This window comes from Mustela nigripes, chromosome 13 (assembly GCF_022355385.1).
Source record: "Mustela nigripes isolate SB6536 chromosome 13, MUSNIG.SB6536, whole genome shotgun sequence".
NCBI lineage: Eukaryota > Metazoa > Chordata > Mammalia > Carnivora > Mustelidae > Mustela > Mustela nigripes.
The window spans coordinates 44,359,856-44,374,673 of record NC_081569.1 but is presented as its reverse complement, the minus strand read 5'-3'; the positions used below and the strand labels follow the sequence as shown (position 1 = coordinate 44,374,673).

The window sequence follows — 14,818 nt, the reverse complement described above, 5'->3', positions numbered from 1 at the left end:
GCTCAGTGGGTTGAGCCTCTGCCTTCGGCTCAGGTTGTGGACTCAGGGTCCTGGGATCAAGCCCCATATTGGGCTCTCTGCTCAGTAGGGAGCCTGCTTCCCCCTCTCTCTCTGCCTACTTGTGATCTCTCTCTTTGTATCTCTTTATAAATAAATAAATAAAATCTTTGGGGGGGGAAAAAAGAAAAATACCTCTTTTCTTTCTCTCGTCCTGAACAAGTAGTGAAACTGAGGTGATTTTTTTAAATAGGTTTTATTTATTTGTTTGTCAGAGAGCGAGTGCAAGCAGGGGGAGCGGCAGGCAGAGGGAGAAGCAGGCTCCTTGCCAGCAGGGAGCCCTGTGTGGGGCTGGATCCCAGGACCCTGGGATCATGACCTGAGCTGAAGGCAGACGCTTAACTGACTAAGCCACCCAGGCATCCCTGAAGTGATTCTAAATTATGCATTTCTTGGTTATTTTCCCAGTGGATCAAGGGTTCTAAAAAGGTTTTTAACCACACGTTCTACCTGGAGGAGTGGTGGAGGAAGGAGAGGGCAGAGGCTTAGGAATCCCAGCCGACATCTGGAAGCCTCCAGAGCTGGCTTGTAGGATCTGAGAGTTCCGACGACAGTAGTGGTTATACCAACAGTGATAGTCACTTACTCCTTTACAGCTGACAAACATGTTCACACACAACATCTCTGGTGATCCTCAGAAAAGCCCTGTGAGATAAGCAAGAAAGGCATTATTATCTACATTTTGCAGCTATGGAAATGGAAGTTAGAAGGGCCCCACAGAGGGGTGCCTGGGTGGCTCAGCTGGTTGAGCATCTGACTCTTATTTTGGCTCAGGGCATGATCTCAGGGTCCTGGGATCGAGCCCCACATCAGGGTTCTGTGCCTAGTGAGGGGTCTGCTTCTCTCCCTCTCATTCTACCCCTCTCCCTGCTTTCTCTGTCTCAAATGAACAAATAAATCTAAAGAAAAAAGGGGGGGCGGGCCCACAGAAAGCAAAAGGCTCGAGACCCGGTTTTCTGACACATCTGTCCAAAGTTAAATGTTTCCCTGTAATTCTGGGCCACAGGGTCTCAAAACGGCCAGGGCTCCTGGGAGACTGGGAGAATCTCATGGAAACTGGAAGAGCCCACTAGGGCACGAAGAACCAGCAGTTACCCACACCTTTCTAGTTACCTGGTTAAGAGGCTAACCAAACAAACAAGAAGCAAAGGCTCCAACCATTATTGTATGTGGAGGGAAAAACCCCTGGATAAGGGTGATCAGAACTCAGAAGTCTGAAGGTAGACGTGTTTCCTGATTTGGCTAGAGCGGGGTCATATGTATATTTGTAGCGACTCCTCATACCCGACTTGGATGATCTTGTTAACATTTTATAAGCAGTCGCATCTTTGCGATGCTGCCTGAATGAGTAGTTTTTATCACTCAAGATGAATCACTGGAGTTTGTGGCTTTCGATACCTTAAAATCACGGGGCTAGGAGAGAAGGCAGGAGCTATGCCCATAGCCTATAGTCACGAAGCACTCCTGTCTCAGATTTTTGCAGTTGCTCTGGGATGTGATCTGGGGAATAACTGTCTCCATTTCATGGACAGGAAGTTTAAGTCTGGAGAGGTGCCAGGGTTGTATTTGGCTCTCATCACTGGCGGGGGGGGGGGGGACCACACCCTCTAACCCATTCATTTTCTCTGCATTCATCCTTCCTTGCCACTGACTCTTGTTGGACGTTTATTCCCTGTGTAGCCTGTGTCTGGTGCTCAGGTGGAGGATAAAGTTCCTATTCTGGGGATGCAGCTGTAGATCTGGGCCATGGATCAACTTAAGTGCATAGAAACCAGGAGGGCAAGATTTAGAAATGGGCGGTTCCAGGGCACCTGGGTGGCTCAGTTGGTTAAGTATCTAACTCTTGAATTCCTCTTGGGTCGTGATCTCAGGGTTGTGAGATCAAGCCCATGTCAGCCTCCATGCTGGGCTGGAACTTGCTTAAATCCCTCTCTCCCTCTCCCTCTGCCCTCCCCTGCCCCCAAATAAAGAAAGAAGGAAGTCAGTGGTTCCAGATGGCTCCCCCTGCCCATGCCACCCTCCTGTTCTCCACCTCCGCTCCCCTGAGTCCAGACCCTGCTTTGGAGCCATGTTTTGTGGTTCCGTTCTTAGCTTCTCAGAACAGCTACATGGGTGGTTTAAGATGTGGGCGTGGAGGGAGATGCCCCCATTTCCCACCCCAGGGTGACTCCTCCGCTTCCGGAGCAGGACACCATAGACGGTCAGCCCCTGGTAAAGGCAACCTGTCCTACTAGAGGCTTCTCAGCTGTACCAGTTTTTCTTTCAAGGCCCAGGTTCTCATTCTGGAACTGATGGAGTGTGCCTGTTGGAAAGAGGCTTCGGTTTCAGGAAAGAGATGGAGAGAGAGAAACCATCAAGAGGATTTTCCCCCAAAATCAATTCCCCCCAATTTTTTTTTACATGTGCTATTCGTGGATGTGTATATTTATTTTTTAAGGTTTTTATTTATTTTTTAAAGATTTTGTTTATGTATTTGACAGAGAGAGAGAGCACAAGCAGGGGGAGGGGCAAAGGGAGAGGGAGAAGCAGACTCCCCACTGAGCAAGGAACCCAACTTGGGCTCCATCCCTGGGATCATGACCTGAGCTTAAGGCCGACATTTTACTGAGTGAGCCACCGAGGCGCCCCATTATTTTTTTAAGTAGTTTCTACACCAAACACAGGGCTTGAACTCATGACGCCGGGATCAAGAGTCACATGCTTTTCTGATTAAGCCAGCCAGGTGCCCCTATGGACATATATATTTAAATCTTTCGGGGTGCCTGGATGGTTCAGTCGGTTAAGCTTCTGCCTTTGGCTCAGGTCATGATCCCAGGTCCTGGGATCGAGCCCCACATTCTGCTCCTTGCTCAGTGGGGAGCCTACTGCCCCCTCTTCCTCTGCCTGCTGCTCCTCCTGCTTGTGATCTATCTCTCTGTCAAATAAATAAATGACATCTTAAAAAAAAAAATCTCTCCTGTCCACAGCCACAGATGCCCAATACCATTTTCACAGTTTCAAAGGATTTTCTTTCCTGATTCTCTAGAGCCTACAGGCTGATTGTCAAACTCCGGCATTCAGGACCCATCTCAGTCTGGCTTCTGGCCCTTTCTTTACTGTGCATTCAAGTCAAGACATTTGCTGACCACTGTGCAGGCGCTGAGATACTCAAAGAGAGAAGTTTTCCCCTCTGAAATTGAGGTAACTTGGGGTCTCAGTGTGACCTCACCCTAGGTCTCATCTCCTGATATATCTCCCGGCATGTTCTGGGACCCCAACGAATCCCTTTCTCGGTCTTTGGCTCTTTTCTTGTCCTCCCTCCTCCACATCCTCCATTGCCTCCTTGTCCTATGACCACTTGTGTTTACATCTCAGGAGTCTTGTCTGGGCCCAGTGGTTCCTGAGGCGACGTTTTTGCTCACCCAACACAGCCTGATACGCCGGTGACCTCTGATGAGGCCTCCCTCTTCTCAGGGGCCAGGTGGGTGGAGTGAGGCTCTGGCGCCCTCTTGTGGTCAAAAGTGTCCATAAGCCTCGCCTAGATATCTTTTGGTATCCCAGGAGGAACTCTGCCTGGGGCTACTTCCGGGTCCATTTGTTCTAGGTTGCCTCTGTTCTGGCTAATGCCCTCAAAGTTAGAGTCGGTGGGCAATCACAAATATTTAGGGAACATTGTTAACATTGGGCCACCTGGCTGGCTCAGCACACAGACCTAGGGACTCTTGATCATGTTGGGAATAGAGTTTACTTAAATAAATAAGGGGCCCCTGGGTGGCTCAGTCATTAAGCATCTGCCTCTCCTACTCCCCCTGCTTGTGTTCCCTCTCTCACTGTCTCTCTCTAATAAATAAATAAAATCTTTAAAAGTTTTAAATTAAAAAAATACATTTAGCTGGGGGCACCTGGGTGGCTCAGTGGTTAAGCCGCTGCCTTCGGCTCAGGTCATGATCTCAGGGTCCTGGGATCGAGTCCCGCATGGGGCTCTCTGCTCGGCAGGGAGCCTGCTTCCTCCTCTCTCTCTCTGCCTGCCTCTCTACCTACTTGTGATTTCTCTCTGTCAAATAAATAAATAAAATCTTAAAAAAAAATACATTTAGGGAGCACCTACTGGATTTGTACATAGTTTGTATTGTAGGTAGCCAGTTGCTGTGCTGGAATTGGGGATATGAAAGTAAATATTAGGTCCTGAGAAATTTAATCCAGTCCCTTGCTTGCGTTCACAGACGGAGAAGCATTGACTCTAAGAGGCAAAGAGATGTGCCCCAATTCACTCAGTTATGTAAAATGACATAACACAGGTGTGCTGACTCACTGTTTCACAAAAGATCAAGTCAGTTACCTGTAAGCCCTTCTGGTTGATGGATTAAACTCCTAGATGTCCATAGTAATGTGTCAGGAATGGCACCAAGCTTTCACTGATATTTTCAGAGTTTACGTGTTTAATTTCTCATGTCTGGGAATGGCTCAGATTTGGACAGCTTCTTTTCAGAGCACTATTCCCAAATGTCTCTGTATCAGCACTGCCAGGTGTTGATATCATCTGTGTAAGCCTAACTGGTCTCTGCCCATGCTGGAAGTTTCTTTAGGGCAGAGGTCATGCCATCATCACTCACCAGTATAGTCTAGGGCACCCCTGGTGCCTAACACATGTCTGCTAAGTGGCTACTTCACCTCTGAGATGATATTGCAGGCAATATCTGCATGTCTCTTTGGACATGTGTCCTCAAGAGAATGCTACTTCAACAGACCGTTTCCGCTCTGTAAAAGCAGTTGGAACTGTGGGACGGTGCAATGGGCTGCCTTCATAGGCAATGATTTTCTTGTCCCCAAAGGTCTTCAGACATAAGCTAGATGCTGCTTAGTGGGGATATTCTGGTAGCAAGTCACAAACTGGATGACTGGTTGGCCCCATCCTGGTATTTTTTGATCCTGCTCTCCATCATGAAATATCCACCTTAGTCAGGAGTTGCAGACTCCCAGCCTGCAGGGTAAGGGGGTGGCACCGAGGGAGGTGGCACCGAGGGAGGTGTCTTGGGGGCAGGAAAGCTCAGGCCTGCTGAAAGGGACAGTGCTTCTGGGCCCCAGCCAGTGGCAGCTCAGCAGGATTGTGGCCTCGCATGGCTTGATGTTTTGATCTTTCAAGAGAAATCGGACATTCAGATTTTAATGGGCAAATTGGATTCATGACTTCGGTTGTTGGCAACTAACCCCCAAATTAAAAACTGTTGCATGTACTAAACCATGCCCGTGTGTTGTTGGTTTGCAACTCAAAGATTTTTTCTAGTTTTCACTTTGTGCACTAAGCCCGGGGACAAAAATTCCCCCCAAGTGCTCAGTTGCACTCAACCCATGTGTATGGCCCCTCCTCTGCCTCCTTTGTTCATTTCCTTTTCTACAGAAGCAATTTTGGCCATCCTCTCATCATCACCTACGTCAATCCCAGATCTCCCCGGTGAGAACTCGGCTTCCTGGTGATGGGAAGCTGTATCGGCAATGCCTCGAGAGGCCACTAGGGGGCAGGGTCGGGTGCAGAGAACATTTGATTTTGACGAGCGGAATCGTGAGGTTTGTAATTATCCTTTGCCATTGTTGCCGATTTCAGCCCTGACTCCAGGTTTTTGGAGTTCAGGAAGGCATCTGGGTCGGTCCCTGAGGGTTCAGTGTGGCTCGCCATTTCCCTGCATCACTTCTGGAGTGCAAATTTCTACCTGGACTCCCTGTCCCTGACCCACCGCCCGCCTTGCAGGTCCTGTAACCACCCAGCATTCCCTGATGTCAGGTGGATCCGCCTAAACCCATTTCCCACAGAACTTTCGAGAGCCTTCAATGGCTCATCATTACACACAGCTTTTCAGAAGGGTAGTGGCAAGCCGCTGGTCCCTGTTAAGTGAAAGGGAGTGGGATGGAAGGAGCTTTGACTTAAGACATCTTAAAGCGTGATCCTGGGGGCAAGCTTTGCTGTTATGACTGCAGAAAGGAGGAGGTGGAAGCACATGGAGAAAGATGACCAATTCAGCCGTCAGGTAGACCTCATAACTTCTAACTGTCCTTGCTAGATGGTGGGGGAAGAGAAAAAACGTAAAATATGGTTTCCATCCTTAAAGAAACTATAGCTTGTTAGGAAAACAAGAAACACGTGTATAAAAATGTAACTAACTCCACAGCTTCCAGACAGCTAGTACAGGCAATGATGCCAGCAGGAACTTGGAGAGGGCCCTGGATCTAAATGGAAGGCTTCGCCAAAGCCGTAGTGGTCTCCACACTTGAGTATGTGTATCCCAGAGGTACACAGAGGCTTCTGTAAGGGTCAGTGGCAGGGTTGTGTTGAAGGGAATCAATTTCCAGACCGCCATCTTCGAGGAAGACTAGTCTGCACTTCTGAATGCCTTGCCTCACTTCTCTTCATTTCCACAATTTCTTGCCTGGCATTTTAGGAAAGAAAAGTGTATTATCCATCAGTGCTGCTCACCCATAGTCCCTGTTCTCCTCCAGGTACTTTCCCACCTTTTAGAAGTCAGATTTTGGGGCACCTGGGTGGTGTGGTCAGTTGGGCCTCTGACTCTTGGTTTCAGCTCAGGTTATGATCTCAGGGTCCTAGGATCGAGCGGGGTTTCTGTTTGAGTTTGCTCTCCCTTTCCCTCTGCCCCTCCTGCTCTATGCCCTCTCTCTCTCTCTTTCTCTCTCTCTAAAAATAAAGAAGTAAATCTTCTAAAAAAAAAAAAAAGTCAGGTGTGGTCATGTGACTTGCTTTGGCCAATATGGGTCTTCTGGGTGAACGCATTTTGGAGCCCGTGTGATTCTCCCTCTTACCTTCTCTCTGCCCTGGTGACTGACTGATGACATTTCAGACGGTGGCATCGGGATCCCTGAGTGACGGTGGCATGGACCAGAACTCCCAGCTGACCTGCAACGGACGCATATCGTGAGTTGGGGGGAAGAATCTTTGTGGGTTAAAAGCAATTGAGATTTTGAGGTTGCTTGTTACTATCACCTAATTTAACCTATGCTGTTATATATAGGACTCCTGTCTTCCCCATCCGAACTCTTATTTTGGTGTGTTGCCTTGGTGTATAAAAGTCTCTGGGGCTCCACGGAAACAATTTAAAATAGTGATTTCCATATTGAGAAAGCGAATGACTCAGGATGTCTGGGCAATAAGTCATTTCGCAAATCAAAGATTTCCCAATATTTTGCTTTCAACCATTGAGGGAGGTGAAGCAAATTCAGTTGTTACTGGTTGGATGATTAGGTGGTATTGAGTAACTCTGCTTGAACTTCTTCCATCCCAGGTACTTATTTATGTGAATGAGATTTCTCAGTATTATCATTTACAAAAATAGGATGTAGGGATAAAATTGATGTTGATCGCTGTCACATTCCAGCATGTATATAAGTATTTCAATATGAGTTGTATTTCTTATAAAATTTTACTCCCTGGGGCACCTGGCTGGCTCAGTTGGTAAAGCATGCAACTCTTGATCTCCTGGGCTTGGTTGTGAGTTCGAGCCCCACGCTGGGGGTAGAGCTTACTTAAAAAATATTTTTTACTCCTTATATTTAATAATGCTCTATCAACGTTTGAATATATTTATGTCATTTTGATAAACAGCAAATGAATTATAACTATAATGATAAGTCAGTCCAGAAGAAAAATTTAAGGGGCTCCTGGGTGGCTCAGTGGGTTAAGCCTCTGCCTTTGGCTCAGGTCATGGTCCTGGGGTCCTGGGATCGAGCCCCACATCGGGCTCTCTGCTCAGCAGGGAGCCTGCTTCCTCCTCTCTCTCTCTCTGCCTGCCTCTCTGCCTACTTGTGATCTCTGTCTGTCAAATAAATAAATAAATAAATAATCTTTAAAACAAAACCAAAAAAAAAAAAAAAAAGAAAAATTTAAACTCTGCAGCCTTATGGCCACAAAAAAATAGAATATAATTTTAATTATGTATATATAAATATACATATGTATTATATATATATTTATGGTAGAGAAGTATTGTTTGATGATCAATAAAAGATTTTCAAGCATAAACTATATACTCCATTAGGATAGCATTATGTAGGAGAAGTAGAAAGAAAATGCATTCAAGGAGAAAACGCAGTGATGTAAATTTTCCTCTATTAAAGAAGAGTTTACTTATGTATTTTGCAAATGGTTGATGATGAGTATCAAATCACTGTGATTCCAGTTTAATTTTTATATTTTTATTTTTTTAAAGATTTTATTTACTTATTTGACAGACAGAGAATCACAAGTAGGCAGAGAGAGAGAGAGGAGGAAGCAGGCTCCCTGCAGAGCAGAGAGCCTGATGTGGGGCTCGATTCCAGGACCCTGGGATCATGACCTGAGCAGAAGGCAGAGGTTTTAGCCCACTAAGCCACCCAGGCGCCCCTCCAGTTTAATTTTTAAATGTCAGTATGGGGACACCTGGGTGGCTCAATTAAGTGTCTGCCTTCGGCTCAGGACATGATCCTGGAGTCCCAGGATTGAGCCCCACATTGGGCTCCTTGCTCAGTGGGAAGCCTGCTTCTCCCTCTCTCAGTCTCCCCACTTGTGTTCCCTCTCTTGCTGTGTCTTTCTCTGTCAAATAAATAAAATCTTTAAAAATATATATATAAATGTCAGTATGTCTATTATGCCAGAAATCATATCCTCTGCAACTGCGGTTGACCCTTAAACAACACGGGTTTGAATTGTGGGGGGTCCACTTATACATGGATTTTTTTTTAAGATTTTATTTTAATTTAACCTTTTTTTAAAAAAGATTTTATTTATTTATTTGACAGACAGAGGTCACAAGCATGGCAGAGAGGCAGGCAGAGAGAGAAGGGGAAGCAGGCTCCCCGCCAAGCAGAGAGCCTGATACGGGGCTCTAACCCATTGAGCCACCCAAGCGCCCCAATCTTATTTTTATTTTATTTTATTTTTAAAAAAATTTTTTTAAGATTTTATTTATTTTATTTGACAGATAGAGATCACAAGTAGGCAGAGAGGCAGGCAGAGAGAGAGGGAGGAGGAAGCAGGCTCCCTGCTGAACAGAGAACCCGATGTGGGGCTCGATCCCAAGACCCTGGGATCATGACCTGAGCCAAAGGCAGAGGCTTTAACCGACTGAGCCACCCAGGCACCCCCCTAATCTTATTTTAAAAAAATACTTATTTAAGAGAGAGTATGAGCAGAGGGAAGGGGAGAGGGAGAAGCAGACCCAGAACCCCGAGATCATGACCTGAGCTGAAGGTAGATGCTTAACTGACTGAGCCACCCAGGTGCCCCAAGATCTTAAAGTGGTCTCTGCACCCAACATGGGGCTCAAACTCACAACCCTAAGATCAAGAGTTGGATGCTGAGCCAGCCAGGCATTCCTGGATTTTTTTTTTTTATATAAATACAATACAGTACTGTAAATGTATTTTCTCTTCCTAATGGTTTTTTAGTAACATGTTCTTTTCTCTCGCTTACTTTACTGTAAGAATATAGTATATAATACGTATAATATATGAAATATGTGTTACTAGACTATGTTAATTGGTTCAGTGCCCAATCAACAGTAGGCTATTAGTAGTTAAGTTTGGGGAAGCAAGAAGTTCTACATGGGTTTTTGACTGCAGGACTTGACACCCCTAACCCCCACATTGTTCAAGGGTCAACTGTATTTAAACCTAGTTGAAAAAAAATTTTTTTTAATTTCAAGAGAATGCATAGTTCATGGAGAGAAGTATGAAACACAAGTTGGGGTGAGGCTAACAGTTACCAGACTAAGGCATCTCTGCCTCTTAATTTTAATTATGTAAGTTACATGTGATTGTAATCTCCTTGTAAAATAGTCAATCTTTAGGGATAGGCTTGGGACCATCACCTCCATTTCTGGTCCCCTCCCCGCCTCCCCAGCGATGACTTTGGCTTTCAGTTTGGTGTTCCCTCCTTCCACTGGTTTCCATTCATTCACATGCACAGGTTGCTTCATGAGAGGACACGCAAGGGAAGGAATTTTAACTTTATCACATGATGAAGCAGTCAGGGGCTGGGGGATAGGCTGTGATCGCTTCAGTATATGACTTTTTTACGGCTGATGACTGGAGTTTGCTCACCGGGAAAAGGAGAATTGTGATTTGGGAGTGAGGGAAGGAGTGGGGTTAGTTTTGGCACAAAGCCAGTGACAGTATTGTCAGAGGATGGCATTAAGTATCATGTCACTGGGAAGTGGAGGGAATGATATGGAAGAGGTGGTGAGAGGACACCAGGTCTCACCTTTATTTGCCCTCATGGATTCTTTTTTTTTTTTTTTAATATTTTATTTATTTATTTGACAGAGATCACAAGTAGGCAGAGAGGCAGGTGGGGGGGGGGAATGCAGGCTCCCTGCTGAGCAGAGAGCCCGATGCGGGACTGGATCCCAGGACACTGAGATCATGACCTGAGCCGAAGGCAGAGGCTTAACCCACTGAGCCACCCAGGCGCCCACCCTCATGGTTTCTTTTACGTCCTCACTTTTCATAGAGACAAGGGCCCGGAAAACAATGGAATGATCACACAAGTGTGATGAGCTTCAATGTTCAGGGCAATGGGGGACGGTAGGGACTATGGCAAAATGGACAACAGCCCAAGCTCTTTCGACAGGAACTGTCCTTACTCAACCCACTCAGTGCTGTCTGGAGGAAATATGGCATCAGTGCTAGCCATATCTTCTTCAAGAGACTGTAGAAATTGGGACTTTTTTGTGTGAAATCTCTCAGTATTGGTTCAAAAATTTCTAAAGTGCTGTGCTGGCCAAACAAGGCATGTGTTTGCAGGATGCATTTGACCTGTGCCTGCTAGTTTGTGATCTTTGTTTTAAGGCTTCTTGCCTAAAGGCAGAGTACTGGACCATCATGTAATCTCTTATCTCTTGGCATGCTGCCCGGCTCTAAGATCTGCGGTTCTGAGGGACTCTAGGCTTCTTAGAGAGATGCTGTGGGAATGGTTGACTTAACTGCTAATGTCTGGTTCCCACCTGCTGTCCAACAGCTAGCTGGTAATAGAGCTCTGCCAGGAGGTTGGGAGCTCTGCAGAAGATTCCAGAAGCATCCTCATAAATCCAGGGAAGTGAGCCAAGGTAGATTCACTAGAAGTTAAGACTCCTCCAGGGGGTTGGTCCTAAAGCCTCCAGTGTCCTCCTCTCAGGCGTTGGGGCGGGTTTTGTGCCTCCCACAGGGCAAAGCCCAGTGGGAATATAGACTGGTGACTGTTTCTCAAAGGGTTTTGTCCTGTGACTAAATCCAAGCAAGGCAGTCAGACATAAATGAAAAAGACCGTTCCTGTGTGTGTGCGCGCGCGCACACTGTGAGGAAACACACTCTCTCTCTCTCTCTGTCCCCAGCACTCCCAAGACCTTTTCCCACACAGTCCCTCGGCTGCCGGCTGCCGGAAGGGCAGCTGGTCGTGGGAACAGACTTGAGGTCCCCTCCCCCCATGGAAGCTCCACCCTGCTCCATTTACTCCCAGCCCTGCGATCCTGGTTCCCTCCACCCGGCTTACTACTTCCACGGAAGGAAATAGCTGAACAATGCAGCAGATCAGAGACAGGGCACTGGGCCAAGGGCCCTGGGCTCCAAGCTCTGGCTGCTCTACTCCCACTGCACTCCCCTCCCTCTCCCTAAGTGTCACCTAAGGTTGCCTTCCTCAGATCTTCCTCTCGACCTTCTCACCATCCCTAGGAAACTTCAGATGGCTAACAGGACCTTTCGCCCCTTTCCTGGACTTGCTCCTTCCCCATTGTGGGGTAGCCAGTGATGTCCCTACTTCCTCTGAAGTATGATTCCTAGTATGAGGGTCAGAAGCTCGGCTTTGATGGAGATTTTGGCCAGTGGGATTGGGCGGGAAGGATGGGTTATTTTTCCTGAAGTTGAACTCCAGAGGTGAAAGCAAGTCCTGAGAATGGAGAGAGTGCTGGAACAAGTGCCCCTGGAGCTCTCAGTCTGTCTTCCAGAAAGAGCCATCTCAATGGGGCAGGAGGGGGATGCATGTGCTCACAGGCCTGGCGGGGCTGTGGGGGGGGGCATTCTGAGAGTATCAGAAAGGAATCGCTAGTCATTTCCAGTTTCTTGCGGCTGGGAAGGTGGTGGGAACCACTACTTTTGTTTTTCCTGTTGGTCTAAAATCCTATTCTGTTTGGATCCGGAACCCCATGCCCCAGGCAGTTCTGCCTCTTGCTCATTCTTGGTTCTGGTGCTTTCTAATGGCCTCGCCTTCCGCCAGGCATTTCCTGCCCTGGGAGCCAAGGGGCAGGGTTCCTCACAAATTTTTGCCACCTCTAATAGCCAAGCCAGTCTCCCCTCTCTTCCTCAGATCAGGATTCAGGGAGTAGGGAGTGGGTTGGAAGCTGGAGTCTATGAAGGGAGCTCACTGGATAAGTGACAAGAGGCCCATCCTCAGACGCTTTGTCCTGCCACACCCCAGGTGGTGCCAGGACATGGGTGAGAGAAGTCTTCAATCCTAGTCTCTTTCCCTTGACATTTGTTCCCCCCTTCAGTGATTCTGTCCCTGTGTAGCTTGGCCATATGCGAGGGGGCTGCTTGGAAGCCTAAAGTCTTGACAGCTGGAAAGAGTGCTCACAAGCCCACTCCCAAACTCAGAATATAGCTGAGAAGCTCAGGCACAGAGCTCAAGTGCCTTGCCCAAGATCAACAACCAGTAAAAGGGGGAGAACTGGGACTCTCAGGTTTTCTGACTCTTAGGCAATGTCTTTCTGTAACTTTCTAGTTTCCAAAGGCTGTGTTGGCATAACCCTGTGGGGGGGGTGCCGTGCGGGGCGGGGGGGACAGAAGAAAAAGTGTCATCCACTTGGTGTCCTAATCTTCTTGCTTGAGCCTTTTAAAACCCTTATTTTTGTCTTCTTTTTTAATACCTCAGGCTCTATTTTCACCTTGAAAAAGTGGTATTTGAATTGTCTTTTGTTCTTAGCAAAAGAGCTGATGCTAATTCTTCTCAACTCCTGCACTCAGAGGCTGAGCAACCCACTTCTGCACTAATTATGCCAGCTGCGTTTGCTTCCAGTTGTTTCGTAAATGTTGAGTCCCGTCTCTCCAACTCAGCTGCAAGCTTTCCCTCTTCACAAAATACTCACCGAATTTTATCACAGTAGCAAAATAACCATCAAGTGCCTACTACAGCCCGAGCTCTTTGCTTCTCACCCTGAAAGAGCGTCCGGTCTAAATAAAAGGGCACAAGACACTGTGAGGAAACAGCGGACTAATGATGGCAGGTGTGACGGTTGCTGTGAAGGGAATGCTCAGGGCTCGCTGAGGAGGTGGCATTTCAGGTCAGATCTCCAGGAGGGGAAACCAGCCTTGTGAAGATCTGGTGAAAACGTGGTCTGGGCCAAAGGCAGAGTGGGAATAAGTGCTCTGAGCTCGTCATGTTTGAGACTGAAAAGGAGACAGAGTTGCTCTAGGAAGGAGAAGGGTGTGGGAAGCAGCTGGAGGGGATTGAAGGCTGAGGTCCATAGAGTCTTGTATGGAGGAGAGGTGAGGAATTTAGATGTTATTACAAGTGAGTTAGGAAGCCACTGGAGGGTTTAAAGTACAGGAACAACATGATCTGTATTCTGATTTTATCTATCTATTAATCTATCTTTTGGGGAATAAATAGCTAGTTTATTTTTCTCTCAGCAGGAGTAAGCGCATTTCTGGCACACAATAGGTACTTGTGTTTGGGCTCAACATGATTTCTTTTTTATTACTATTATTGTGTTCTAATAGCCAACAGATGGTACATCCTAAGTTTTTGTTGTAGCATTCAGGGATTCATTAGTTGCGTATAACACCCAGTGCTCATTATCACACGTGCTCTCCTTGATACCCATCACCCCGTTACCCCTTCCCGCTCCCCCTTCCTTCTGCAACCCTCCGTTTGTTTCCCAGAGTCCAAAGTCTCTCATGGTTTGTTCCTTCTCTGATTTCTTCTCATTCCGTTTTCCCTCCCTTCCCCTGTGGTCCTCTGCGCTATTCCTTATGCTCCACGTATGAGTGAAACCATATGATAACTTTCTCCGCTAGACTTATTTCACTCAGCATAATCTCCTCCAGTCCCATCCATGTCAATGCAAATGGTAGGTACGTAGTCATCCTTTCTGATGGCTGAGTAATACTCCATTGTATATATGGACCATGTCTTCTTTATCCATTCGTCCATTGAAGGGCATCTCCACTCCTTCCACAGTTTGGCTATTGTGGAGCTTGCTGCTGTGAACATTGGGGTGCACGTGGCCCTTCTTTTCACTACGTCTGTATCTTTGGAGTAAATACCTCGTAGTATAATTGCTGAGTCATAGTGTAGCTCTATTTTTAACGTCATGAGGAATCTCCATACTGTTTTCCAGAGTGGTTGGTACCAGCTTGCATTTCCACCAGCAGTGTAAGAGGGTTCATGATTTCTGTTTGTTTGTTCAGTTTTCTGGGTTTACTGTGATGTAACTGACCTACAGCACTGTACTAGCTTAGTATATGTGCTGCTGAAGCGAGCACAGCACTGTACTAGCTTAATGTGTACAGTGTAAAAAGGGGCTTCCGTACGTTGTGAAATGGTTGTCACAGTAAATTGAGTTCACATCTATAATCTCATAGAGATATTTTAAAAATCATGTACAAAACCCCCCCAAAACAATTACAACTATATATGTATATATGATATATATATCTTATATATATATAAATCTTATATTTATATATATTTGTTTATATATATGTTTATATACATGTTTGTTTATATATATGTTATATATATGTTTGTTTATATATATATATATATATA

General features: G+C 46.3%; 1 protein-coding gene across 1 annotated transcript in view; it reads left to right on the top strand.

The window, feature by feature from the left end:
- OAZ2 (ornithine decarboxylase antizyme 2) overlaps positions 1–14,818 on the top strand; it is a 71,623-nt gene that overhangs the window by 30,645 nt on the left and 26,160 nt on the right. The window contains 1 exon segment of the mRNA XM_059372251.1: positions 6,885–6,958. Coding sequence (XP_059228234.1) covers positions 6,885–6,958 — 74 coding nt within the window.